The following is a 25,521-nucleotide window of genomic DNA, read 5'->3' as shown; positions in this document are numbered from 1 at the left end:
AACCCGGCAGCAACGACAACCACAATTACCAGCTCTGTTTCTGACACTAACAAAAGCCTGGCAAAACTCAGAAGAAGAAAGTCCCGCACTCACCAAACCTCGCAGCCAAGAATTCAGCGCAGTCGTTCCGCTGCAGGCAACCAGTCATCACACAGGGCTCGTTGCACTGCTCCCGGATGGTCGTTGTGCTGCTCAGCATACAGTCAACCGCATCTCTTCGCTGCTGGCCTCCGTTGTCGCGATCTCACCGCTGGCAACCAGCTGTTGGAAACTCAGCGCTGACGCCCGTTATTGCAAATGGGTCGCAAGCCCCAAGGGTAGCGTTGGCCTGGCGGCCTGGGGCACTGGAAGCATCCGAAGGTCCCGGCAAAGCATGAGCCGACTGGGAACAGAACAACTTGTTTATTCTAACATCGCAAAAGAGCGGGCGGTCAGGTCGACCGAAGTGGAGAGACGGGAGAGCACGTAACTCAACGGAAGAAATCGGAGCCTCTCTCCCGGCGTCCGGGGGCAGCTGCTTTTATAGTCTCGGAGTCGAGGGCAAGAGGGAACGCCTCGATAGAGGCGCACGTGACGGGGCACGGACACGCTGAGAGACATGTTGAGACGAGTGTAGTGACGCATCCGCCAGTGGGGCGCCGATCAGACCTCCTCGCTTCACACTTGGGGAGCTCCTCTCCCCGGCTGCCGCGCTTTGACAAGCGTGGGCACACACACACACACGCACACACGAAGACACGTGGCACTGAAACACGCCTGGACGCGCTTGGCGGGGAGACTGCGGGAGCTCCGAACGGGCCCAAATGTCCGCCGCTTTGAACGAAGCTCCGGCGTCCGTTGCATCCGCGCCGGCTATACCGCGCGTTGTAGGCGAAACGTAACAGACCGTCCGTTGCATCCGCGCCGGCTATACCGCGCGTTGTAGGCGAAACGTAACACTTACTATGTGTTCCATTAATTTACAGCAGCAACTGGTTAGGGATATTGGTCTATATGTTTCAACGTGTAATTTATTGCCTTCTGTATGAATGGGGATTACTTTGGCACATAGCCAATCCTTGGGAAGAGAGGCTGTACTCAGCGATTCAGAAAATATAATCTGCAAAAAGGGAGACAGCTGCTGCGCGTATCGTTTCAAGAATATATTTGATATATTATCGGGCCCCGGCGCCTTCTTGGTGTCTATTTCCAAAAGCAAGTTTAAAATGCCCGACTCTGTTATCACAACTCCGCCCATCCGGGTGTCAGCGGCTGTCACGGGCGCACTCGAGATTGGCCAGCGCGTGAAAACGGATCGGAAATAGGTGTTAAATGTATTTGCTACAACGCGCATGCCTTCTATGACCAAACCTGCCACTTCTATTTTACTGCTCACGCCTTCTGGCTTCGACAAGTAGCGCCAAAACTTTTGCGCTTGATTCCTTATGAAATTTGTTAACTTATTTGAAAAGAAATAGTCTTTTGCAGCTTTTATTTCTAATTTCAATTTGCATGCGAGCTCTATTATCTCCGCAGAATTTATCCTTTTTCTTCGACGTCTTTTTAGTTTTAGTTTTAGGTGAATTATGCTCCGCGTGATCCATGGTGTTTTCCGCTCAGTTCTATTGAATTTTGTATTCGATTTGTATCTTGAAAATAGTTTCGATAAATGCACTGTTCTTATTAAAGTACTTGTTAAATCGCAACTGATTCATCTTAAGCTAGGAAAACGAGCAGTAAATGTGCCGTGTAAACCAGTACAAAAGCCATGCCGAGGTGCTCTCTACTTTTGTCCCTTGCATCAAAGCTAGAAAGCAGACGACGCGCAGCGTTGTAGAAGGCACGGGATTTTTTTTTATCCTTGCCAACTAGCTTAGCTTTCTGTCTTTCTAAGGGTTATTTTTCTCTCGGGATCCGGCATGTCCTGTTGCATTCCAATCACGAGAGCTCTACCAAACCAGTCATCATAATATAAAAGTATTTATTTATTCATACCGAGAATTACGCGTTTTAGACGCACGGTTTCTTGAGCGGGACTATTTTAGTCGCGGAGGCAATCGGCTGTCACGCTTCGGCCATCTGGGCGGCACCTCCCATTTTTTTATGAAGTTCTAAAGACCCGACTGTACCTTCTATCTAGACTTGCACGTTGGTAGAAAGGTAAGCACTGCAATTTCTGCAATGCTTTTGAGGGGGTCATGGATAATTGAAGCTGTCAAGAGGCTAATGTGGCGACACCCGCGGAGCTCTAGAGGGTATTGTGCACATTCGACGCGGTGCAAAAGTCAAACAAGTTTCTCGCGTCTCCTTTTTTCTGTGCCACGTTCCTTTAATGTATATACATGCTCTGAACCATCCACGACGCGGCGTGCAAGACAGCAGCAGCAGCGGGAAGGAAGTCGAAGGAAGAGGCAAAGAAAGCTTAGTTTTAATTAAAAAATTGAAGCGGCACCACCTCTTGCGGTCTCTAGTACCTCTCGTATGACGCCAGCACTGGCTGATTCACAGAGAGTATCATAGAGTGGTCACGTGAACATTACGTAAACTCGTCCGTTTTGGCACGGGTGGTTCAAATTGAGCAGCAGCTGTGACCTTCGGCGGCAATGCTCTACCCAGAAAAGAGACATATTGGCACAGAGACACGATGGCGAATAATTGACGAATAATTATTGACGAATAATCTATTGATCTAGCTCAACTGAACAAATTATTTAGTGACCATTTAACGTTCCTGGCTCAGTTAGGAGCTTTGACAAGTAATTACCGGATAGCTGATTTTTTAACAATTTCCATACACTCCACGAAGCATCAAGTATATAGGTTACTCCGATGTCCTTTGTGAACAGAGCGAGACACCTCATTTATATAGGGTGCAAATGAGACCGCGTTACGGGTGATGTGTAGGCAAAGTGTAAAGTGCGTGGGCTCATTACAGCCTTTGTAGTAAATGCGAGCGCTTCGGGTGTTTTGTGAACGGCGCCCGCTGTTCTGGGAAACCTATAGTCTCCCAGAACAGATGAAATCTTGTGAAAACGAGGGGAACATAAAATTTGTGGCTCATGTGACTGCGAAGTGAAAATATATGCGCGGATAAATTACGGGTTTGGTAAAAAAAGAAACAGAAAGAAGTTGCGGTTTCGCGGCTGGAAGGCAATCGAAGCATCGATTGCAATAGCAAATTAGTGGACAGCTGCACGAAGTACGGATAGTAGTTCTATCGGCCGTACAAACTTGTAAACAAATGCATACTGACTAAAGTAACAAGCATGGTGCCACGCGCGCACAAGCAGACGTGAACACATTTCACTCGATGACAGCAGAAACTCGCTGTCAAAAGGTCGTAGTGAGGAAGTGCGGCAGCAGCAGCGAGCGAATTGACCTTTGTGCTGCGTCTCGCGTCAACGTGAACTAAGCCGCGAAAACACAGGCCACGGGCGAACTGTGTCCCCGTCGCAGATGGCTTTGAAGATAGAACGGCCCGACATAGGACGCCCCACCCCCACTCCATACCCTCCCCCCGGAGCCTTGCGCTCGACGGAAGACGGCGCCCTTCGTCCCCACTTTCCTCGCTTGCGTGCGCAAGATCGAGCCGCGAATGCCGGCTCACCCTCGTCCGCTTTCACTCGCACACACAAACAGCGCGCGACAATTTTATCGCCCTTGGACTTTATACGAAACTTCACGGCGACAGCAGAAATGTGCCTGGAGTACTCATATTGATATCGCAAGACAAGTGCCTTTAAACAAGTAATTTTAAACGTTAGAGGGTTATCTGCTATGTTCTCCCGGTGTACCGAGATGACTTGTGATAAGTGCTCAGTCGCGGGTCATGCCGGACAACGGGTTGAAAAGAGCACTGACCAAGCCGGGGCATGTGCAACGTACTTATTTCCTTGAAACTGTCACGCTCCTTGGGCGCCGGAACGACAGTTAGGCTTATAAGAAATTCTACGTCGCACCGAGTTTACTTTCACTGAAAGCGAGGACAATGCTAGGTATGAAATGGAGAAAGTTTTAGGCTTCTGGTTTAATTATGATCATTGCAAATATTCACTGAATGCTCATTTCTTCCCCGCGTCCTTATGCGTAATATACGGACTCGTAGTCCTGAGCGACCGAAACGAGGCGCCTTATTTATATTTTCTGAAAAAGGCAAAAATTACAGGTGATGTGTATAGGAAAAGTTCAAGGTGTGTAGGTTTATCACGGCTCTTGCAACACGTTACTGATTTGTGCTCCCCTAAGCGTAATAGAGAGTTTTAGAATATATGGGACCGAAAAGTTTGGGGCCACAAAGAGCTTTGTGGGTGTAAGCGTGGGGCACGCAGAAGTGAAGAGATTTAAGATAGGGCTTTGCGTCTGCGGATAGCGTCTTGCACTCGCAGAACCACTACGGCTTAAAAAAAGAAAGAAAGAAAGAAAGGAAGGAAAAAGGAAAGAAGGAAAGAAAGAAAGAGAAGGCTAATATACGTAACTAAATAAAATATACCATTTTATGGTAAGAGTAATCTTGCCATTCATGTATCCGCGTTTAATTACAATTTAGAGGTTACTCTATCAGCAGCAGGCAATAAGCTGCGCATAGTTTTGAGTAACCACCTTTACGTGCCTTCACCAGCCAAGTTAAGCCGTGTTAGGCGTACGAGCCATGAAATCGACAATCGAATTCGGTATCAGCGGCGTCTAATGAATCAATCTTAATAACACACGCTAGTTGAGAGAAATTCGATAACCGCAGTCACTTCTCATAGCTTCCGAACTTCCCGCGTTACCACGAATGGAGCCCAGTTTGGTGATAGGTTAGAGCCGTGGCTTCGATGGGTGCCTCTATGTTTGTTGATGCAAAGCTTTTTGGGGCAGCGTTTGGGGGCTCCCGATAAATCAGTGAAATTGCGTGCCCGACGCAGAAGCCAAACGTAGTTTGCGTCTCGCACATGCGCAGTGGGTTTGACGCTATTTATTTGGGGCCCCAAAACGTTTAAGTCCCCTGTTCTAAAAATCTCTAATAAGTGTTTTACAAGTGGCGCAAAATTTTGCCCCTTGTGGTGAAAGAACTCTACCAACCACCAACCAAATGTGGAGAGAATTGGGGGAAGATTATGTCCAATGGGCATTCGAAGTTAAATGTATGAGGATGAATATATAGTCTTGTATTTAGAAGGTGCACTGCCGTTATCCACTACGTTTCCCTGTGTCCGGGGGGAGCTCTAGGTGACATCGAGTTTACATTTTATGAAAATGGGCATTTTAAGCGTAAGGAGTGACAAAAGTAACGTTTCTGGTTTAATTATGAGCTTTGCAATTAATTACCGGACCCTCGTTTTCTCCTGATTATTATCCCTTATTATGAGACGCCCTAGGTGTCCTCGATTAAATAATATTTTGTGGAAATAGGAAGCAGTGTGATGTGTAGGGAATGCAAAATTTCTTGTTTAGTTGTTTTCAATAAAAGAACATATGCAAGCGCGCCATGCAGTTTTATCAGTATGTTTTAAGAACTGTAGAATTAGGCTGTATACTGAAAGAACTGTAACAGCCACCGACACCAAATTTGGTGGAAACTGGGCGAACATAATCACTACTGTGCATACAGTTCTGAATGTTTGCTGGTGAGGTGTCTTGGTGAAAACACTCGAAAGTGTTATATGCTGGCAACGTTTTAAAGTGTGTGGTTTAATTACAGGTACCTGAAATTGGTATTGCCACTTCTCTAAAGAAACAGCTTTTCTGGAAACTAGGCTGTGATTCTGCAAGGTCGTACAACTCTGTCTTTAGTCAATAGGTTAAGGACAACAAGATTTAAACAATACCTTTAGTTAACGTCATAGTCGTATCTTGGGCAGCCAGCAACATTCTCGTCCGAGGAGCTATAATCAATGAAGAATGGCGCAAACGAACAGGGACTAGATAGAAAACCTTGAGTATGGATTACCAACACGCCACACATTAACAACTATAATGTTCAGAAAAATTATGATCGGCGTTCCCCGTAAGACAGCAACCATTGTCTAACAACGGCGAGGACGGTCTGAGATTGCGCGTACATGTAGTGACCATTGGTCGCCGGTACGAGCCAGTTCAGATTTTCTCTGTAGAGAATATCTGGTAATAAATCTTCGGCAGTGCTTCAGCAGTTCTAGGCCACCATGGGCCCAAAAACCCAGTTTCACTTCAATGGTGCTATGTACGTCATTCCTGCAGGTAGCACTACTTGAGGAAGTAACAGTAAGTCTTGATATGCGCGCACTCGTGTTGGGGACAAAGTCTATAGGCGGTGTGTTGATGCGTGATGTCTTCTTCTTAGCAGCCGAGGCGGCCAGCAGCAGGCGTATCCAGGGAGAGAGAAGAGCAGGACGATGTTGACCACCCTATGCGTGCTAGTGTCGCTCAAAATTCGAATATCTGTCATGCCTTCCGAGGGGCGGGCTGACGAAGACATCTACGACTTCGACTAAACGGAGTATGTAGGCCCTTTCAATCAGGAGTGTTCCATATCAGTCACATTTCATGGCCACATCCTGTTCAGTAAAGTGTTCGACTCGCTCGGCCCTTCTCAATTCCTCGCAGGCCGAAGCTCGACACTGCACGCAGGTCGCTTCGTGTTGCCCTGTTCGTGGGGGCACGCTCTGTACTGCAGGCACAGGGGCCCGCAGTAACGGACGCAGAAGCAGGTACGCAAAATGACTTGCGCATGCAATGCGTCAGCGTGTCTGATGTGAGCGAGCAAAGACTCTCTGCACATATGGTACGAGCAGCGCATAACGATTTGACTGGCTAAAAGGAGAGCTGTTGGCAGGCACACTTATAAGCCTGCGATATAACCCGTCTCTACTGCGTGTGCCATTGCGCTGAATGATACGGGGAGCGCAATTCTTACGCTGAAAACGGTGGCTACAACCGAGAATGCGGCCGCAGAGTGGTGCCTTCTCCACCCCTGTTTGTGCAGTACGCTAGAGAACCTGCGGCACTTACACTACTCTTAGACCAGCAGCGCACGCCGGCTAGGCGCACTTAAACACTCGTATATGACTGCCTAGGCAGTACGGAGGAGGAGGTTTGTTTGCGCGCGTTATATGCATTTGTCCCTAGGCATGCAGGCATTGCGGAGTATGGTCGAATTTGTTTACGCTGGGGTGCTGGCTGCCGGCGCGGTGAAGTAGGTGCAGCAGAGGGCACTGACGCCCCATTGGGCGACCGTCTCGACTGTGTCTCGCACCTGCGGCGCTCGTGCTGTCAGTCGTGCCGGACCATAGCTTTCTCGCGCCTTACGGCGATGTACCTTCGAAATAACTTCACAGGTGTTTCCGTGGGAGCAGTAGGGACCGTAGTAGCGGCCGGGCCGCATGCATTGAATATCTAGAAGTCAGAGCGCCTTAGCAACCGCGTTTGAACGCAAGTGACTAATAGGCCGCCGGTGACGCTTGACGCCCCTGCAACCGCTATGAGAATACGTCGCACCACCCTAACGCCTCCTACGTTAACCTAACTAACCTAACGTTAACCTAAGGCAACGTTAACATAAGCGAATGTGGCCGCGACGAAAAGACAATAATCCTCACGGCGTAACCGCTGTGAGAATGCGCCGCGCGACCCTAACGCCTTTTACGGTAAGTAACCTATAGTCTGGCGATATGGCTCATAAGACCCTCTTCCGTTCAGTCCGCGCTGTACCTCGAGAGCGACGGTGCAAAGTTCACAGGTGCGGCCCTCGACAGATGCGAACGGACTTCAGTACTTTGGCACTGCGGGCCCAGTATGGCAGTACCCAAACAAATATGAAAAGGTGCATCAGTGACGTCGTTCTCTCTATCCTCTCCATTACGAGTGCAGACCAACAGTGGCGCAAGCTTTCGCTGGCACGGGCCATATCGCGACCTTCTCGTCTCTCTCTTTTTTTTTTCCTTGCATGGTGACGCCAGGAATCGAGATGTAAAGCGTGCACTACTCCGTTCCGAACCTTGTCGCGTTGCCGCAGCTCGGATAATCACGTTTGCCAATAGCAGGAGGAGAATGAGGAGGAAATAAAGAAAGAAGGCAGGGTTGTTAACCAGAAATGCGTCTGGTTGGCTGCCCTACTCTGGGGGACGTTAAAGAGGGAATAGAAAGGTGAGATGGCGAGAGGTAGGAGAGGAGGAGGAAAGCCGCGGTGAGCTCGCGCACGCAAGCGGAGGGCCTGAGCAAGTCAAAGGCGTTCAGATAGGCCAGTCGCTCTCAAGAAAGCCAAAAGTGCCTTTACAGCTTAGTGGGCCGGTGAGCGATAGGGACGGTATTCAAGTAGCCCCTGAACGGATAACGGCCGCTCGTCCAGTTGTCGCAATGGGATAGATAATGTTGCTCTTTCCGACTGAAATCGATGACAGTGGCACAATAAATGTTTGATGTTCTCTTCGCCAACGCAGACTTCGCACGCAGCACTGTCGGTCATTCCAATGAAAGTAGTGTACGCCTTCGTGAAATCCATTCGCAACCACAGCCGGTATAGAAGCGATGCGTCACGTCTGTGCAGCCTCGGTGGAGGTCGAACCTGGTGCGCCTTCTATTTGGCGTGTTCCACTCTGTTAAAGGGAGCTTGCGTGCCAGGTGACGAAGCTGCCTTGCAGCGTGTCCTGGAAAGAGGAATGGGTACGCTGTGTTGTTCTTGATGTGCCTGTCGGGCAGCTTTGCTTGATCATTTCCACTGACCCCTCAATGTCCAGGTATCCGTTGGAAAATAATTTCGTGACCTTTCTATTTCAAGTCTTGATGAAGTTTGACAATTTCGTATCTTAGCTGTTCGTGAGCTCCATGTCGGAGAACTGATTGCATGCTGTGTAAAGCCGGTCTCGAGGCCCATGTACCAGGACTCTGTCAATAAATTGAAGCACATTGCGCATAGCCGTGAGTTCTGCAGCCTTGGACGTCGTGACATGTGACGTCTTGAATCGCAGTGTTATTCCTCCTGTAGGCATCAACGTAGCACCGCCAGAACTGGCCGATGTAGTCGATTTGTCAGTATAGATGTGTATGTGGTTACTATATATCTCTCGTACAACAGGAGTAAGCTCAATCGCTTTAGTGGAGACGGTGGTAGATCTGACTTTATGATGTCCTGGAATTCTGAGATGTACTTCAGGATGGCACAAACACCCTGGAGGCGACACCGGCCTGGCTGCAGGTGTGTACCCCGATGTAAGCGAGGCACGATATGCACTGAGAGTTGTGCTAAATGACGTGCGGGGTCTTTCCATGGTCATTGCGGTGATGTAGGGGCAAGGAGTCCGGGCAATGTGCCTGGCATGTGCACGGCATGTGCACGCATTGTCTCGACGGCGATGTGCATCGCAGTTGAATAATTTGAGCAATCACAATGGTTTCAGTCGTTGACGTACTTCGTGGTAATTCAAGGCATATCCTCAGAGCTTGGGCTTGAATGCTCTCAATTGTATGCAAATTGGTTTTGCAGGTGTGTGATATAACAGGTAGGCTGCACCGGAGAAACACAACAAACAACACCCTGTACAGCTGTATCATGGATTGTGTGGACGCACCCCAGTTCCCTCCTGCCAGGAACCTGAACAGATGGAAAATAGCAAGCAGTCGCTTTTTCACGTGCTTCACGTGAGGAGTCCAGGACAGGTCTATGTCAATCACAACCCCCAAGAACCTGTGAATTCTGCTGGACGATATCACTTGTCCGTTGATTGATATGCCGCATGCAGACAGTGGATTCCGGGTAAATTCCACCACTGCGCACTTTTCTCGCGTCACCTCCAGTTCCTCGTTTACAAAGGTAGCATGATGTCGATGAGGCCACCTTCTGAAGCCGAGCGCGAAGCCGAAGCCATGTCACCCCTGAAGTCCAGATACTGATGTTGTAGGCGTACATAGCGTAGAACGGTGCTCGATAGGTCCTCTAGTAGTCCAGTCAATGCTAGATTAAAATGCGTTGGGCCATCCCCGGTAAGCACGTAGAATGATCGCAACCCCAAAAAAACAAGAAACATTATATATATATATATATATATATATATATATATATATATATATATATGTATATTGCCACCAAGTCCTATTGCTTCTAACGCTTTAAGGATGGCTTCATGGGTGACATTCTCATAAACGCCTTTAACTACTAGAAACGGCAGCAGACAAGCGTTTACAGGCCTTCTGGAATTCGATGTACGTTACCAAGTCGACAACATTGTCTATAGGTGAACGGCCGCGCCTGAATCCTGTCAACGGGTCCCGATAATTTTCATAGTGCTCTAGGTATCACTCTAGATGGGTTAGAACCACCTTTTCCATTACTTTTCTTACACAAATAGCAAGTGCGATCTGACGGTATAGCGCAATGTTCAAAGACGACTTGCTAGCTTTGAGAAGCGGAATCAGGCGACTTGACTTCCATTCTTGGGGAACCATGCCAGTTTGCCACGAATTGTTGCACAGGAGTAGGAGTGCTTTTTGAGCTCGTTCACCAAGGTTGCACAGAGCGCGGTATGTAATGTCATCTGGTCCTGGCGCTGAGGAACGCCTGCATAAAGCAAGCGCAGCCTCCAGTTCCTCCGAAGAAATAGGGCACTGGGTCCGAAGATGTGGAATGTACTTTGCTCGTGGAGGAGTAAGGTAACATGCGGCTGGGCCCGATATCCAGGACGTTTTACAAATACGTTTATATTTACATATTTACAAGAAAATTCAAAGTAGTACAGAAAAAGTTCATCAAGTTGTAGCAGTCGATTACTCCCGCCGTCCGTTGCTCTTTTTATGCCCTGCGTCACTGTTCAGTCACTTCCCCCCGTCCGGCGTCAGTAGACCGATGACATCAGGTCCCGCCTATCCGGAGATCTGTTGCCCTTTCCCTCCGAAGGGAGCTTTGTCGGAAATACACGCCGATTACTGGGCAGGGCGAACGGCCGGTTACAACAGCACTCCATACGGGGATCACGTCAGACTGGTGAGTGCTCGTGAGCCTGCAGTTCCCGTTGAACTTGCTTCACCGGCAATCCTCCTACAGAGGGATTCTGTGCCTTCAATCTCTTTGCATTGAAAGAGCCAGGGAATTAAATGGGTGGCGCTGTCCAGGGGTTGCACGGAGGCCATGAACAGTTCTCCATATAACAGACAAAGGCTTCCGGGGATCCAGACTCGCAGAAAGACATCCATGGTTATGAAAACCAGCTTATTAATACGACGCTGTATTTTCTTTTGTGTGCGTCTGACAAATTTAAATCATGAATGGACTTTGTGCGCCTATATCTTCGTTCCGCAAATACCACGCCCCCCTGTACTTACTATCAATTGTAAAGTCGCGTCCCGGTAAACGCAGGCGCACTGGGCGTTGGGTGGGAAGCGTAAACGTGAGCGGCTTGATAGGTGCTGTCACCTCGTGGAGCAGAGCCGCAAACACAGAGCTAACATTTCATCAGGCAAGTATATTCTACTTTGCTGCTGATGCGAAATTTTCGACAGCGGCGAATAAAAAAAATTAAATTATGGGGTTTTTCGTGCCGAAACCACTTTCTGATTATGGGGCAAGCCGTAGTGGGGGACTCCGGAAATTTAGACCACCTGGGGTTCTTTAACGTGCACCTAAATATAAAGGCACGGGTATTTTCGCATTTCGCCCCATCGAAATGCGGCCGCCGTTGCCGGCATTCGATCCCGCGACCTCGTGCTCAGCAGCCTAACACCATAGCCACTGAGCAACCACGGCGGGTAGCGGCGAATCGTGACACAATTACGCCTATACAAACATTTAGACCAGCAGCGAAAAAGAGTAAACTTTGTTACTGCAATACTAGCTCTGTGTTTGCACGGTTGAGCTTTGTCCCACCAGGTGACTGCACCGCTCCAGCCGCTGACGTTTACGCCTATGCCCATGCGGTAAAACGCCCAGTCCACCTGCGCTAACTGGAGTATCGGAGAAGCTAAAACTCCCGCGCGGTATTGTGATAGCAATTATATGGACACTCCAGGCCCATTTCTGCCACCGCCGTGAAATTCTGTATAAAGCCCCAGCACGATAAGATCGTCTCCGAGCGCCGTATGCGAGTGAAAGCTTGCGAGGTTTAGCCGGCGGATCGCGTCTCAATCTTGCGCGCGCAAGGGAGGAAAGCCGCGCGTAAGCGCACAGTCTTCCGTCGCGCGCAAGGCACGGGGGGGGGTGAGCGAAGTGTGGGGGGGGTCTTCTACTTCGGCGGTTGCGGCGTGCGGCGCGGTTGCGCTGGCGCCCATATTTTGAATGCGATCTGCGATGTGTACTCGGTGGGCGGTCGCAAAAACTGTTATCCCTATTTCGTACAGATGTATGCTAATTCGCTATCGCAATCGATGCTTCGCCTTTTGGGCGAAACTGGACGTTTATATCTATCTGCCACGTCGTTTATCCTGGCTACCGCTATTTTAATGCGAAAACATTATATGCCTCATGAAGCGATAAATGCGGCGTCCGGCGTTATTATCCGATGGTACCAAAACACACGTGACCAAGTGATGACGTCACGTTATCGGCGCTAGACCTGCTGCGGCTCGCAATGCAAAATGACACAGTGAACAACCGTGGCCCACACCCAAAAAACTGACCTGGCTCATCCCAAAATTGCATTAACGTGGATTTAAGTGGATTGAAGTTACGGTGGATTAAGGTTGGTACAAACCAGAGCAATGTGGAATAAGGTGGAGCTTTAATTTAAGGCCATAGGTTAGACCAGTCCTCATACTTCCACATTCAAATCACAGAAGGATACGGTCAACTGCAACGAAATTTCACTTGGGCTCCTTTGGCTATAAATGCTTAGCATATACTATAAGTATAACCTTGGCAAATCTGCGGGGCTAGTAATCGTATAATTTTCTTATTAGCAGCATTTAAATAACGCCTACGCAGACGATGCGTGCACCTGGCGGTAAGCGGTAGCGATCCGAATATGGCGAAGGTTGGAGAACCGTACAGGACTGCCCATCTGTCATTTGGGCCTAGACGTCCAGGTGTGTCGCTTGTGCAACATGCGCAAGTTGATGGGTGTCTTTCTTGGCGTGCTTTCTGTTGCGCAGGCAATTTGAGCTGTTGGAAGAACTTCCAACATGTTGTGTGGCTGTCGGCTGCTCGAACACGTACTCAGACACGAGCGATGGCTGTACAGCATACAGTGTTGAGTAGAGGAAGCCCGAACACATCTTTCCTGTCCCAGCTTTCAGAGCGCAAGAGTGCACCGCGGCACAGCAGGCAAGAGCGACGCGGACCAGCCAACGCGCACAAATCACGTAAACTGCAGTTGACGAAGTAGCATAAACTACATTTCAACAGCACAATCAACTACCTATGCAAAATCTGCTTGGAAAACGTTTTCTCTATATGACTATAAGTGCTACATATATATAAGCCACAATGACGCACGAAAACCATAGGTATAGGTTGTATTCCGGCACGATATTCACCAACGATCATTTCATGTAGTGCACCACCTTCGAGACATTTCGCGCGTGCGACACGTTGAACTAGACGAATGAAACACTTTCTGACATAGCGCCAGAAACGCTGTCAGCAGGAACCGCATGGTGCATTTGCCACCAAGGAGAACGCGGCGCGGCGGCCATCGTGTAGATGCAGCGGCAAGCCATGCAGGAATGCGATGTCGCAGAGCGAAATGAGCAAAATTTATCACGGCTCCGGCCTGTCCGGCCGTGAGTTTAGCGCACCGAGCCTACGGCCGGGCTAGAAGGTAGACCGGGTAGACCCCTCTAGCCCGGCCCAACGTTAACAGAAGAAGAAGTAGTTTAATGACTGGAAAATGTAGAGAGGTCGGACGTTAACAGATACACTTATAAACGTTGGCCCGGCCGTGCCGAGCCTCAGCTACTTACCACAGATGTATACTTACTGTCATCCTTTACTACAGATTTCACATGGTCACGAAGGCGCGGTTGAAGTGTGGTTCCGTGCGATTGAAGCGCGACTACATCTTGCGGGGCAAAACACTAGTTGATGAAAATTATGCATCAAATACGTTACCAATGGAAGCATTTGAAAAAGTACAGGCAATGTCATTACAGTAGGAGAATGTGAAGTCAGGCTGTTTGCTTCCATCCACGAATAATTATGAGTACGAAGCTTTACAGGGGTGGAATCTTAAAGGGAAGCTGAAACACTTTTCGAAAAAAATGAGTTCTCTGTGGCATTCTACAGTTTTGAGTCCCCTGAACACGAATATCTGGTTCAAAAAGGGCGGCAACAAACGCAACCGGCTGTTCTTTCAAGAAAACGCGCACCAGCGCCTCAGGGCATCGCGCGAACGCCGCTGTTGCCCGTGATTGGTCGGGGCCGTTGTGACGTCATTCGCGGCAGTCGCCGGTCGGCGCCGCCGTTTCAGAGCGTAGCCGCGTAGCACGCTGTTCTGTTCTGGCTTCATAGCTGAGTTGTAAGCATTATGGAAAGTTCTCGCTGTCTCGGACAGCTTGTATTTTCGCCGTACAGTCGCGGTCAAAAATACGCGGCCCTCGGCTCCAGTCGGCGGAGCGGCCGCGAGCCGCACCGCGGCGCTCGCGTCGGCGCTGCGAGAGTTTGCGCTCTGACGACAGGTATCTCCCTCGCTCTCGGGCGGATACGTAACGGACGATACGTAACGGGCGGATACGTAACGGATACGGACGATACGTAGGGAGATACCTGTCGTCAGAGCGCAAACTCTCGCAGCGCCGACGCGAGCGCCGCGGTGCGGCTCGCGGCCGCTCCGCCGACTGGAGCCGTGGGCCGCGTATTTTTGACCGCGACTGTACATGTTCGAACCGACAGCCGATACGGAAAACGATGGCCGCAACGGCGGCAACGACGATGTTGAGTGTGCCATCAGCGAGAGCGATGTGTGCACCTTCTCGCGCGTTGGAAATCTTAGCTGGTACGTGTTTTTTTTCTATGTAGCTGCACGTTCCAATGAAGAGAGAAAAAATGCGCTAAAGTGTCACTGGGAACTTGCTGCTGGAAGAATGCCGAAGCACTAACTTCTCGTTAGATTGTAAACACCGGTACAATTCCGCGATGTCACGCACCTTGCCGCTGCTTGTCTAAAGTCCCGTGGTTTTTTGAGTGTTGATACACGATCGCGAACATAAGTGCCGCGTTTCAAAGCGCGCACTTGCAGTGCTGCGAGGTACAGTCATGGACGTTTCTTATACACATCCAGAGATGGCCAGAGGTATTATATGTGCAATATTCATACTATGGTTCGACGACTTTGCGATTGTGGCTCGATCAAGAATCGGTATGCGTGCTCCATGCTAGTGTTGACATAAAGATATTAGGCAGTTTTAGCACCGCCGTGTGGTAAACACGATAACTGCAACCGTACGTCGAATGTCGCTAGGCAAGCCTATACTCCATTTCATACCTCAGGTGCAACGCTGTGGAAGGTACGCACGAAGTCCGGTCACCAAAATTGATTACTGCGCGCGTTTCCGTCTATGCTTCGCAGCGTGCCAGCGGCGTTCGCTCGCGCGAGCATGCACGTGAAGCTGCCGCGATGGGCTGCAATTAAAAAATACCGAAAAGAAAATTTATTTAAAACAACGTGTTAGCAGCCGTATAAGTACAGGGATTGTTTCTATGGGTAAATTCTTCTTTTTCCTTCAGAACTGAGCTTATATATGGAAAATTTTCTCAAAAATCGGGTCAAGAAACACCGAACTTTTCCTAAGTGCGAACGCAGCCACTGCAAGAGGTATCTCAAGCCTCCACAGCGTTGCACCTGATGAGCTTCTTGTCCTTCGGGAACCTGTGAAACACCACATCGTCTCGCCCGCCTGTGTTCGCGCAGCCGAATGCTGCACAGAACGAGGGCATGTTGGGCGCCCTTGGCTGTAGGCACTCACGCAGCACAGAAGGAAAGAACAGTTTACGAAAATCGCTAAAGAAAACAAACGTGAGCGGCGGCGGCGGCGGCAGATCTCTCGTAGCGTCGTTCAGTAAAGCGCAGGACGGAAAGAGGCATGTCAGCACATGCCAGCACGCCGGTCCGGCAGCTCGGTCCCCGCGACTGACGTCACTCTCGCCGGTTCTCTCCTCTGGCAACCATCTCACCCGGCGCTCCGGGAAGCGATGGGGGCGTGTCCGCGGGGGTGATTTAGAAAGCGATTTCCGCGCCTTATATTAACAAAACGAAGAAAAAAATTTCGCAACCGTAAATTATTAGGTCTGTTCTTCCCAATCCCAGCAATTCATGGAAATTGAAAACCGTTTCAGCTTCCCTTTAAGAGGAAGCTTTAGCTAGGGTCCAACTCCGACGCGGCTATTAGATTCGTCGGACGATCCCACAGCTGTTACCAGTTGTAGGAGTTCTCGGGCGATCTCGCCGCTGCCACCATTTGAAGGAATTGAAGGTCGTAGAGAGGAACTTGGGAGGAACTAGGCGTACAAGAGATAGATCGACAGTCCAGCGTGGCTCCCAAATGGAGCACGCAAGATGAAGCATAGAGCAAACGAGCACACAGCTCAGAAGTACATTGACGAGCACGAGCACTCGAGCACACTGTAGCAGCGACAAACAGCTGCTTATAAACACTCCGCTCGACGTCATAGTTCGACGTCATCGTAGATGACCCGCCTTTTTGGAGGAGGCGGGCTCTCGACTTGGAGGAGGAGGGCTATCGCACTTTGGATAACCCCAGCCGGCGCCTCTGAATTCCAGAGCGGACCTCGCACAGTGGCCTCCGCCGCTGTCCATTGTCTGGCGTCTTCAAATGCCCGTGAAAAGGCACCGCGGCGCGTATTGAAGAGAGAGAGAGAGAGAGAAAGGCAAAGGAAAGACAGGGAGGTTAACCAGAGATTATCTCCGGTTGGCTACCCTGTACTGGGGGAGGGGAAAGGGAATGCAATAGGTGAGAAAGAAAGAAGGATAAAAAAAAGGAAGAAAAGGCTTCCATGGTATCTTCGGGGAAGCTCGCCACGCTCGCAGCTGCAGCTGGCTGCGAAAACTTGCATGTTGCCACCTATCACCACCTATGCCACCTAACACCGCCTATTCAAATACATAGAAAAACGTTTTCGCGTTTTACGAGATAACCCCTGGACCGATCTTAATGAAATTTGTTGCATCTGAGAGAGAAAGCTAAATCCTAGTGACTGTTTGCAAGCGGAATTTCGATTTAGGTCCTGAATCTTGTTAAATAGATTTTCAAAAATTCGAAAGTTTGAAGAAAATAGAAGCACGAAGTTTACAAATCCATAGCACTGCGTCAAGAGCAGATATCGCGGTTCTGTAAACGGCATCCATTAGATCATTCAAAGCGGACAAATTCCATACGCCATTTAATATCTTACGTGAATTTGTTACGTTGTTTACAAGGGTTCTTCAAAAGGTGTATTTCCATATTACTTAATTTTTCGAGATTCATGTGTAACACATAAATTTTGTCCGCTTTAGATGTACTATAAGATGCAATTCACGGAATCGTATTATCATATTTAGTTGCTGAGTTACAGAGTTGTGAACTTTACACTTTAGTTTTCTGAAAATTTTCAATTTTTGCCAATTTTTTTATAAAAATTGAGGACCTAAATCGAAAATTCGGAACCAACAGTCAGTTTTTCTTTTAAATGCAGCAAGCATCATCAAATTTGGTGCAGTGGTTGCTGAGAAAAACGTTAACATGTATTTAGTAGGAGCACCAGAGCTAAAGCATCCTCTTAAATCGGTTCAGAAAACGAACCGTTCACTTCGCCGTTTACTTCACTAAATGGGTCACTCCCAAGCCGGAGGTGGAAGAAGGGGAGGACGCGACCAATAGACGAGAGGGTGCCTCCTCTGAAGTGTACGTCATCATATGACGAGCTAATCGAAGAACTGCAGAATGTTCCTGCTTGCTAATTAAATATAAAATATAAATAAAATATTATACGGCAACTTCTAAAGTATAAACGTGCGGTCCCGGGCGTTTACGCAATGCTTGAAGTAATTTATCAACGTCATCCTTTTTAATTCTCAGCCGACAGGCGGTATCGCAAGCGTAAATGAGTTGGCAGAGCCCAGCGCTATGTCGTTTGTTACCAGGAGCTTGCACTATGCACGCACAAGGAATGCACTGTCAGCACTTCCTAAGTAGCCAGCGCAACAAAACCGTAAACTGGTTCTTTACTAGCCGACTACATCAGTTTTCCTCTTTTTACACTTCGTCATCGGCTCGGACATCACTCGTTCGCCGTCGCGCTGCCGCTGTCGCTGCGACCTGCCTCACGGCGCGGAGCGTGATAGAAGAAATGGAACTTGAAATCGAACATTACGATATACGGGCCCTGCATTGCCTGTGCGAAGCAAAATCAAAGAGCGTGGTGCTGGCGGTGCGCGCTATGCCGTGAAATTGAGGATGAAATGCGGCACTCCCGAACTAGAGCAAAAAGGGCAGCCAAATAAGAGATCTCCACAACTTCCCGTCCTGACTGCATAGTTTTGTCAGCCGAATGAAGGAAACGCTCGACCAGCCTAGGTTGAACGCTTCTGATTGCTGAATGGCGATCTGCGAGCTATTCCCGCTGGCGATAGCACTGGGAATTCCATCTTACCCTGCAAATATCTCCTTGGCACAGACTTTGAAGCAGAACGGAGGTAACGGGAAAGCTGACCCGGCCCTTCTACCGGCCAACACAGTAACTGCGAGAGAAACTTCGTGGACAGTGTCGGTGGCAGAGATCTAGGCCACTCCGATGGATGCTTCGCTTCCGACCGACCTCTGGGAGCTGCAGGTCGGTGGCAATGAACCGCAGCGCGCAATTCCTTCCTCTACGTGGAATTACCACTGGTACGCTTGCACGAGAGCCTCCTCCAGTTGGTAGCGTAGCCTGCAAGATGTCTACTTAGAAAGCCGGCAGGAGGAGTGCAAATAATTATCCGTCATCTCTTCGAACGCGTATCGCACTTCTAACCGTGATCCACACTGTAAGAGCAACGTCAAGCAGACCAGAAGGGCAAGTGATAGCCTCCGAAGCAACCAACGCACGCGCGCGTGACGCCCACATGTATCTTGGGTCGTAAGCCAACAGCCAGGGTCGCAAGCCAACAGCCAAGCCACAGCAACGGAACCCAAAGCGGACTACCCCTTCGCCGTTTCCGCTCTTAGCCAACGACGGGTTCGCTGTGAAAATGATTGACAGATGCGTGACGTGATCAAAATTTGCGGTGGCGCCCCGCTATCTCTGACGACCTATGACGCAAGCAAAATGTTGACCAATGAGGTGAGGCCAAGTGAACGGTTCCCTTTCCGAACCATTTACAAGTTTCGGCCCCGGGCTTTCTATATTTTGCTCGTGGCGATGCACGCCGAGTTTGCGAAGGTTGCATTACACTATTTAACACTGTAATGTCGTCAGAACTCTTATGCGTAGCCTGAAAGGTAATGACAATATCTATAGCACTAACCTTATAATATTAGATCAGTAACTTTATTTTTTAACCGCCTTTTCACAAAATAATAAGCTTTAGCTATGACGTCAGTGCCACACACACAAAAAAAAGTACAGGTGGCAGCGTGCTGTGTTAGTGAAGGTTAAAGTGTGTTTTTTGTGAATTATTTCAACGTAATGTTGATTTCATCTTAACGAAATAACAGACGTGTGTTGGTAGTAACAACACATGCATGTGGTACTTAGTTCAATATCTATATGAACCCATTGCTCTGAATTCATGCAAAACTATCAAGGTTCACCGGTGTAATGCCTGCTGTTATAGAATGACGTCTATAAATACAAATGGGTGTACTTGTAACCGACCGTGACGCGGTGCTGTGGCGAATGTTCTCACTTACGCTTCATTTATACTGTTGTTTCCTCTTTGCATGCGATGTGACGTGAGCTGGCGCAGTAGACGACTTGGCACAATACTTCTCGAGCGGCAAACGCTGACTTTTTTGCTCCGAGAAGTTGGCCCCGCGAAATGTAGATAGCGCTGTCATGTTTCCTAAGTCGTCATTGCAGGGCGTATGGGTTTCTGTGGGAGCTTCGCTACCTTAGTACTTGTCTGCATAGAGTTTCCTGCAATAGATTATACGGAACTCTGGCACTGCAGTCGTTGACCTACCATGGGAATGATGGGAAGTACATGGATTTCTGTGATATTCGTGCTTGTGGATTCAGACGTTCTTGTGGCTTTGATTATTACGCTTTTTGTGTCTTCATTGTCGTAAATTTCAGAGCAATCTATACTCTTCGAAGTGCAGAGGACGTTGTGAACATGCGCAATCGCTACTAATTGCAACGAATGAGCTCTTTGAGATGGCCAAATCGAAGCACGCCAAGCGTCTCAAGGCACTGGCATGCCGCGATAAATGTATAAGGGCGTTTCACATCGCTCGTCGATGCATAGCTCCGTGGCTTAATGGCTTCAATGACAAGTCTTTGTGCTAGAGGTCCTGTGTTCGAATCCGGCCCTTGGACAATTTTAATGATGTTTATGGGATTATTTATTACGCAGTAAATTGTCGAAAATTACGAGCTTACAAAGTCACAAGGTCGTTTGAAGCCAGAAGGACGAAGTTTAGGCAAATCCACGTACTTCCCATAATTCCCATGCTGGAATGCACAATCACTCCCATTGCAGTTCCCGCAGACACTAGCGCCAGAGTTCCATCTAGTAATTATTGTATGAAACCCTATGGTTGTCTGGTCGGTCGACGAGTCCGACGCTTCCAGCGTGTCAGGCAGCGGCCTGCGAAGTCGAACGAGTCATGCCGGAGACGCTGAGATCACCTTAAAGGGGCCTTGAACCACTTTTTGTCGAAGTGGAGAAAGGCATTTGAAGTGAAAATAGACTATTTCGGAAATACTTGCCGCAGAAAGTACTTCACTGCGTTCATCAGAAGCGGAGTTCTTGGCACTCAAACATGGCCTCCGCTGTGCGGCCGTGTCTTCTTCAATGCCTTGCACTGCAAAAGCTACGGCGAAGTGGGGCGTGCCTGCAACGCTCCGCCTTCTAATTGTCACCGTGGCGGGCAGTTAAATTTTCATTTTGGATGTTAATGCACACGCCACGACTTCCGACTTTGGTGCCTACGACGCGCTAAGCAGAAGGCAAACGCGACTGTCCTCAGCGAGCCGCAGTGCGCTTAGCCAGTGGACTAGTAGCGGCAAGCACCTCGCGGCGGCCCTGTATCGACGCTTTGTAGCCGATCACAGCTACTAATAGCAGTCACGTATGGGAATCCGCTTTATTACGAAATAAATCGTAAGCTTGCCTCTTTAAGAAAGTAAGGAGGCTGGCTTCTGTTGAAAAGAGCGTTTGAGAGAAAGGTGATTTCACGACCCGCTTTTAAGCTCCGCGTACGATAGCAAAACTTGGCTGAGATGTTCACAGCAGCGTACACTTTAAAAGAAAGTTAACACTCTTTGGCGCTTATCTTGTCCCCAAACAACAATCGTCATCTGCCTTGCTTGCGTTTCCTCTCTTAAAAACTCGGCGCTCGCTAATTTCCTGTCGAGAATGCTGTGTCAAGCTGATAACGCTCAAGCCGTTCGTGACTAGGAAGTACCAGGCTCGCAGCGTTAAAGCAAGGAAATGCAGGCAAGACAGATGACGATTATCGTTTAGTGACAAAATACAACCCAAAGGGTGTAAACATTTTTTTAGTGTATGCTAAGTGCGGACTAAGTTATTTCACCAAGCCCGAGGGTTGGTTCAGGGCCCCTTTAACCCTGCACTTTTAAAGGGGCCTTGAACCACTTTTCATCGAAGTGGAGAAAGACATTTGAAGTGAAGATTTCAGAACCACTTTGCCGCAAAAAGTACTTCAGTGCGTTCAGCAGAAGCAGAGTTATCGGCAATCAAACACGGCCTCAGCTGTGCTCCCCTTCGTTCTTCAATGCCTTGCACTGCGAAGGCTACGGCGGAGACGTCAACACTGCGCGCAGTTCAAATTTCCGATTTGGTGCCTATGCCGCGCTAAACGCAAGCCAAACACGGCTGTCCTCAGAGAGCCGCAGTGCGCTTAGCCACTGGACTCGTAGCGGCACCTCGCGGCGACCGCGGTGTAGCCGAGCGCAGCGACCAACAGCAGCGAAATAGAGCGCTGCTAACGAAATAGAGCACACAGAAAAGAGCGAGGAGCATGGGGTTTTTGAAACGAGAACGTTTGAGAAAAAGGTGGATTCGTGCTCCGCTTGCGAGCTCCACGGACCGCGTACGACAGCAGAACTTCGCTGAGATGTTCACAACAACGTATGATACCCGCGGACTATGTTATTTCACGAAGTACGAAGGGTGGTTCAGGGCCCCTTTAAACGTGACCCACAGTAGCGCGGCGAACAGTTGTTGCCGCAGCGCAAGCCCACAAGTGCGCGCCGGGCGAGCACTTTGTTGTTTGTTATAGGCGCAAACTCAACACGCTCGCATCAGTGAAACCGAATTGTATACATTCTGCTGGTCAGCCAAGCTAGCACGCGATGCACCCTGTTCCAGCGACTCCAGCGTGCGAAAGGACAGTTCTATTCCCGCGCCAGCCACACTAGACTGTAGTGCGTCGCATTTTCGTCGACGTGGCGTAACTGCGTGGATAGCCGGACTAGATTCGAACCTTTACCTTGGCCACCCCAATGCACTCTTCTTCGAGCGGAGGCAGAACGCATGCAGGCTCTACTTGTTGAACGCAGACAACCACATAGAGAAAGCCGGCTTGACCCGGAGAATAATTCGCATTGAAAGAACATCGCGGGCGCGCAACGGCGTCGGCACAGCGCACGAAGCAGCTAGCAAAGTATACTAACTCTGTGGTAAGCAGACATGCGGGAACTGTTCGCTGATACACGGGAACGGTATACGGAAGCAGACAAGCCGGTCGCTGGTTCTCTACAGTCTCCAAATTACGTCACTTCCGGCGACTGGTAATGGCGGCGATATTTGAGTTTCGGTATGAGAAACATTGATTTTTGCGAGCGTTTTGTGAAGCGCTCACTCGCATTTCAAGCATAACATATTCCACAGAGGCTACTGTATGTCTTATCTGAAACGGGACTTTTACGCGGTTCAAAATTTTGGTTACAGTTGGCCTTTAAGTTACTTTTTTTTATAGTACAGCCGGCGCTACAGATTCTTTAAGGTAGCATCTTGCCTTTTCTTTTTTTAATTGTGCCACTGCGTGCTTTGAGCAAGCAGACAGTTACACGCACGGAAATATATGAGCGTCAATGCACACACCGTGCCACTTTTTATAGACATGCTTGTTGCTTGTTCGCCGCTCAGCGCTTCTGCTTTGCTCGTTTAACTCTTCGCACTTGCACCTGACACTGGCACATGCAGGGATCCTGAGGAGGAAGATATAATGGAAGTCAAAAAGGAAGAAGAGGAGGAAGAGGAAGAAGAGGAGGAAGAAGAAGAAGATGAAACAGAAGACAGTCATTCTGGAAACACAATACAGCAAGCGAGTCCAGTGACAACACCAAGGACCTCCCTGTCCTCCTTCTCTGCCGCTCTTCAGCCAGAGAGGACTTTAAGTCGAGCAGGCAACGGAGTATCAGCATCAGGTTGTTTACAGTCACTGTTGCTGGTCGCTTCTGCAATTGCAGCGTCAATAGTCGGCAGTTTGACAGTCTAGTGCTGTTCTATTACACTAAGATAGACTGATACACTGTACGGACCATGCTGAGCAGCAGTATTATGACGCATCCATAATTTCAGTGTCCCGCCAGAACAGTGTCTCTTAACCGACCAGCTTTACCGCACACACTTTCGTCATAGACATGGTTCTCAAAGGCTGCGCTCGTGTGTCTTAGCCTCTTCTCTGTCCTCGTCTTGTGCGCAAAAAGCTGCATTCGTAGTTGTCAACATAGCCTAAGCTACCAGGCGAACCCTAGTCGTACTCAGAGGCTAGACAGACATTGCTGGCAAATTTTGCAATGCTCTCGTCGCACGCCTTTGAGTAACTCTTACGAAGAGTGATTTCTTCCGTGTCGCATTTGAATATTGAAAAGTTGACGCTATATGAAATCCGCAACTAAACAGCGTGCGTCGAACGACAGTTGACGTCGATTTTGCTAAACATAATTGAATGTGAACCTTCATGGGGTGTACGGCAGCGCGATTAAAAGACGGGACAAAAGAAGACACACAGGGACACACACAGCGCTAACTTCCAACAATGTTTATTATCGAAAACCAGGTCGCACTTATACACTCAGCCAACATGAGTCACAGCCACGTGAACAGATAAACAATCAGAGCGAAACATCTTCGTGAGTGATACTTAAGCCCTGCGCAAAAATTTCAGCTCTTTTTCAGAGAGAGCCAATGACGGTTTGCTGATACATGAATCCCCTAGGGCATCAATCTGCTCGGCTTCTATTATAAGTCTAGTGAGTTCGCACTTATTTCTACCAGTAATGATTGTTGATTCGAAGAGAGGGGGAGCACTTATGTTGCTTACAATGAAGGGAGAGAAAGCCATCTGATACAAGTTTGTCCACTTTATTTTTGTGTTCGCGCAGTCTATCATTAATGCACCTATCTGCCCGACTGTCCGACGTAATACTTCCCACATGATAAGGGTATACGATATATAATTTATGTCTTACAATCTCTAAACTTCTTCCTGTGTTTAACTTGGCAGCTAGGAGCACTTTCTTTCTTTTCTAGTCTTGTTTTCCTGCACAGGCTGATTAGTTTGATAGGTGCACAAAAAACATCAGTGTTGCCTCGAGGGGCAATTTTCTTTAGTTTGTGCGACAACCGGTGGGTATAAGGTATCCCTGTTGGCCTTTTTTTCTCTCGGTTACTATTTCCTTCCGCACATTCATAAGTCCCTGACTGCTGCAGTTGCCTAAGTATTCCCTCTGTAACTGATGCCAGAACACGATTGGGATAGCCTGCTTCATGTAGCCGCATGGCCTGTTGTGTGAATGCTTCGTCAGTGCAATGATGGCATGATTGAGTAAGTTTGTTAGTAAAACACATTTTCGCAATTCCTCTTTTTACCAGTTTAGAATGGGCTGAATGATATGACAACAACGGTTTATTTGTCCTGGGACTGTAACACCAGCAAGTTAGATCATCACCGAAGGTAAATTTAACATCAAGCAACTTCATCTTCTATTTTATGGGCACATCGAACGTAACTTCCAGTGGACAAATACACTCGCGTATAATATTACTAACAGCCGAACACTATGTGTCAAAGTTGCCTAGCTTAACATTGACAAACACTAAAAAATCATCAACAAATCTAAATATTTTAACAACTTTCGTATCATTGATGCGTGAGCATAGGTCTCTGTCTAGCTTGGCTAAGTACGACCTGGTTTTCGATAATAAACATTGTTGGAAGTTAGCGCTGTGTGTGTCCCTGTGTGTCTTCCTTTGTCCCGTCTTTTAATCGCGCTACCGTACACCCTTTCAAGATGCATTCCCAACAAGCCCACATTGCAACTCTCGTGAATGGGAGCGTTTTGACAACAACGTCGCCATAGTGACATCTCCTTCCATAAAAACATGTCTATTTGCCCATATACAGTCCCGCCGCGTGTTAATAGGGGTTTTATACAGGAAGCCCTGTCATCACATCAAATTATTAGAGATACAGGATATAGGGCATATG

General features: G+C 48.6%; 1 protein-coding gene across 1 annotated transcript in view; it reads left to right on the top strand.

Moving 5' to 3' along the window:
* LOC126531855 (acetylcholinesterase-1-like) overlaps nt 1-25,254 on the top strand; it is a 51,777-nt gene extending 26,523 nt beyond the window's left edge. Inside the window, exon 4 of the mRNA XM_050179595.3 lies at nt 23,232-25,254. Within this exon, the coding sequence (XP_050035552.2) occupies nt 23,232-23,526 (295 nt within the window). The 3' untranslated portion in view covers nt 23,527-25,254. The remainder of the gene's footprint in view (nt 1-23,231) is intronic.
* Nucleotides 25,255-25,521: the final 267 nt, after the last annotated feature.

Source organism: Dermacentor andersoni, chromosome 5 (assembly GCF_023375885.2).
Source record: "Dermacentor andersoni chromosome 5, qqDerAnde1_hic_scaffold, whole genome shotgun sequence".
Lineage (NCBI taxonomy): Eukaryota > Metazoa > Arthropoda > Arachnida > Ixodida > Ixodidae > Dermacentor > Dermacentor andersoni.
The sequence above is the reverse complement of the archived record's forward strand: the minus strand, read 5'-3'. Positions and strand labels throughout refer to the sequence as shown.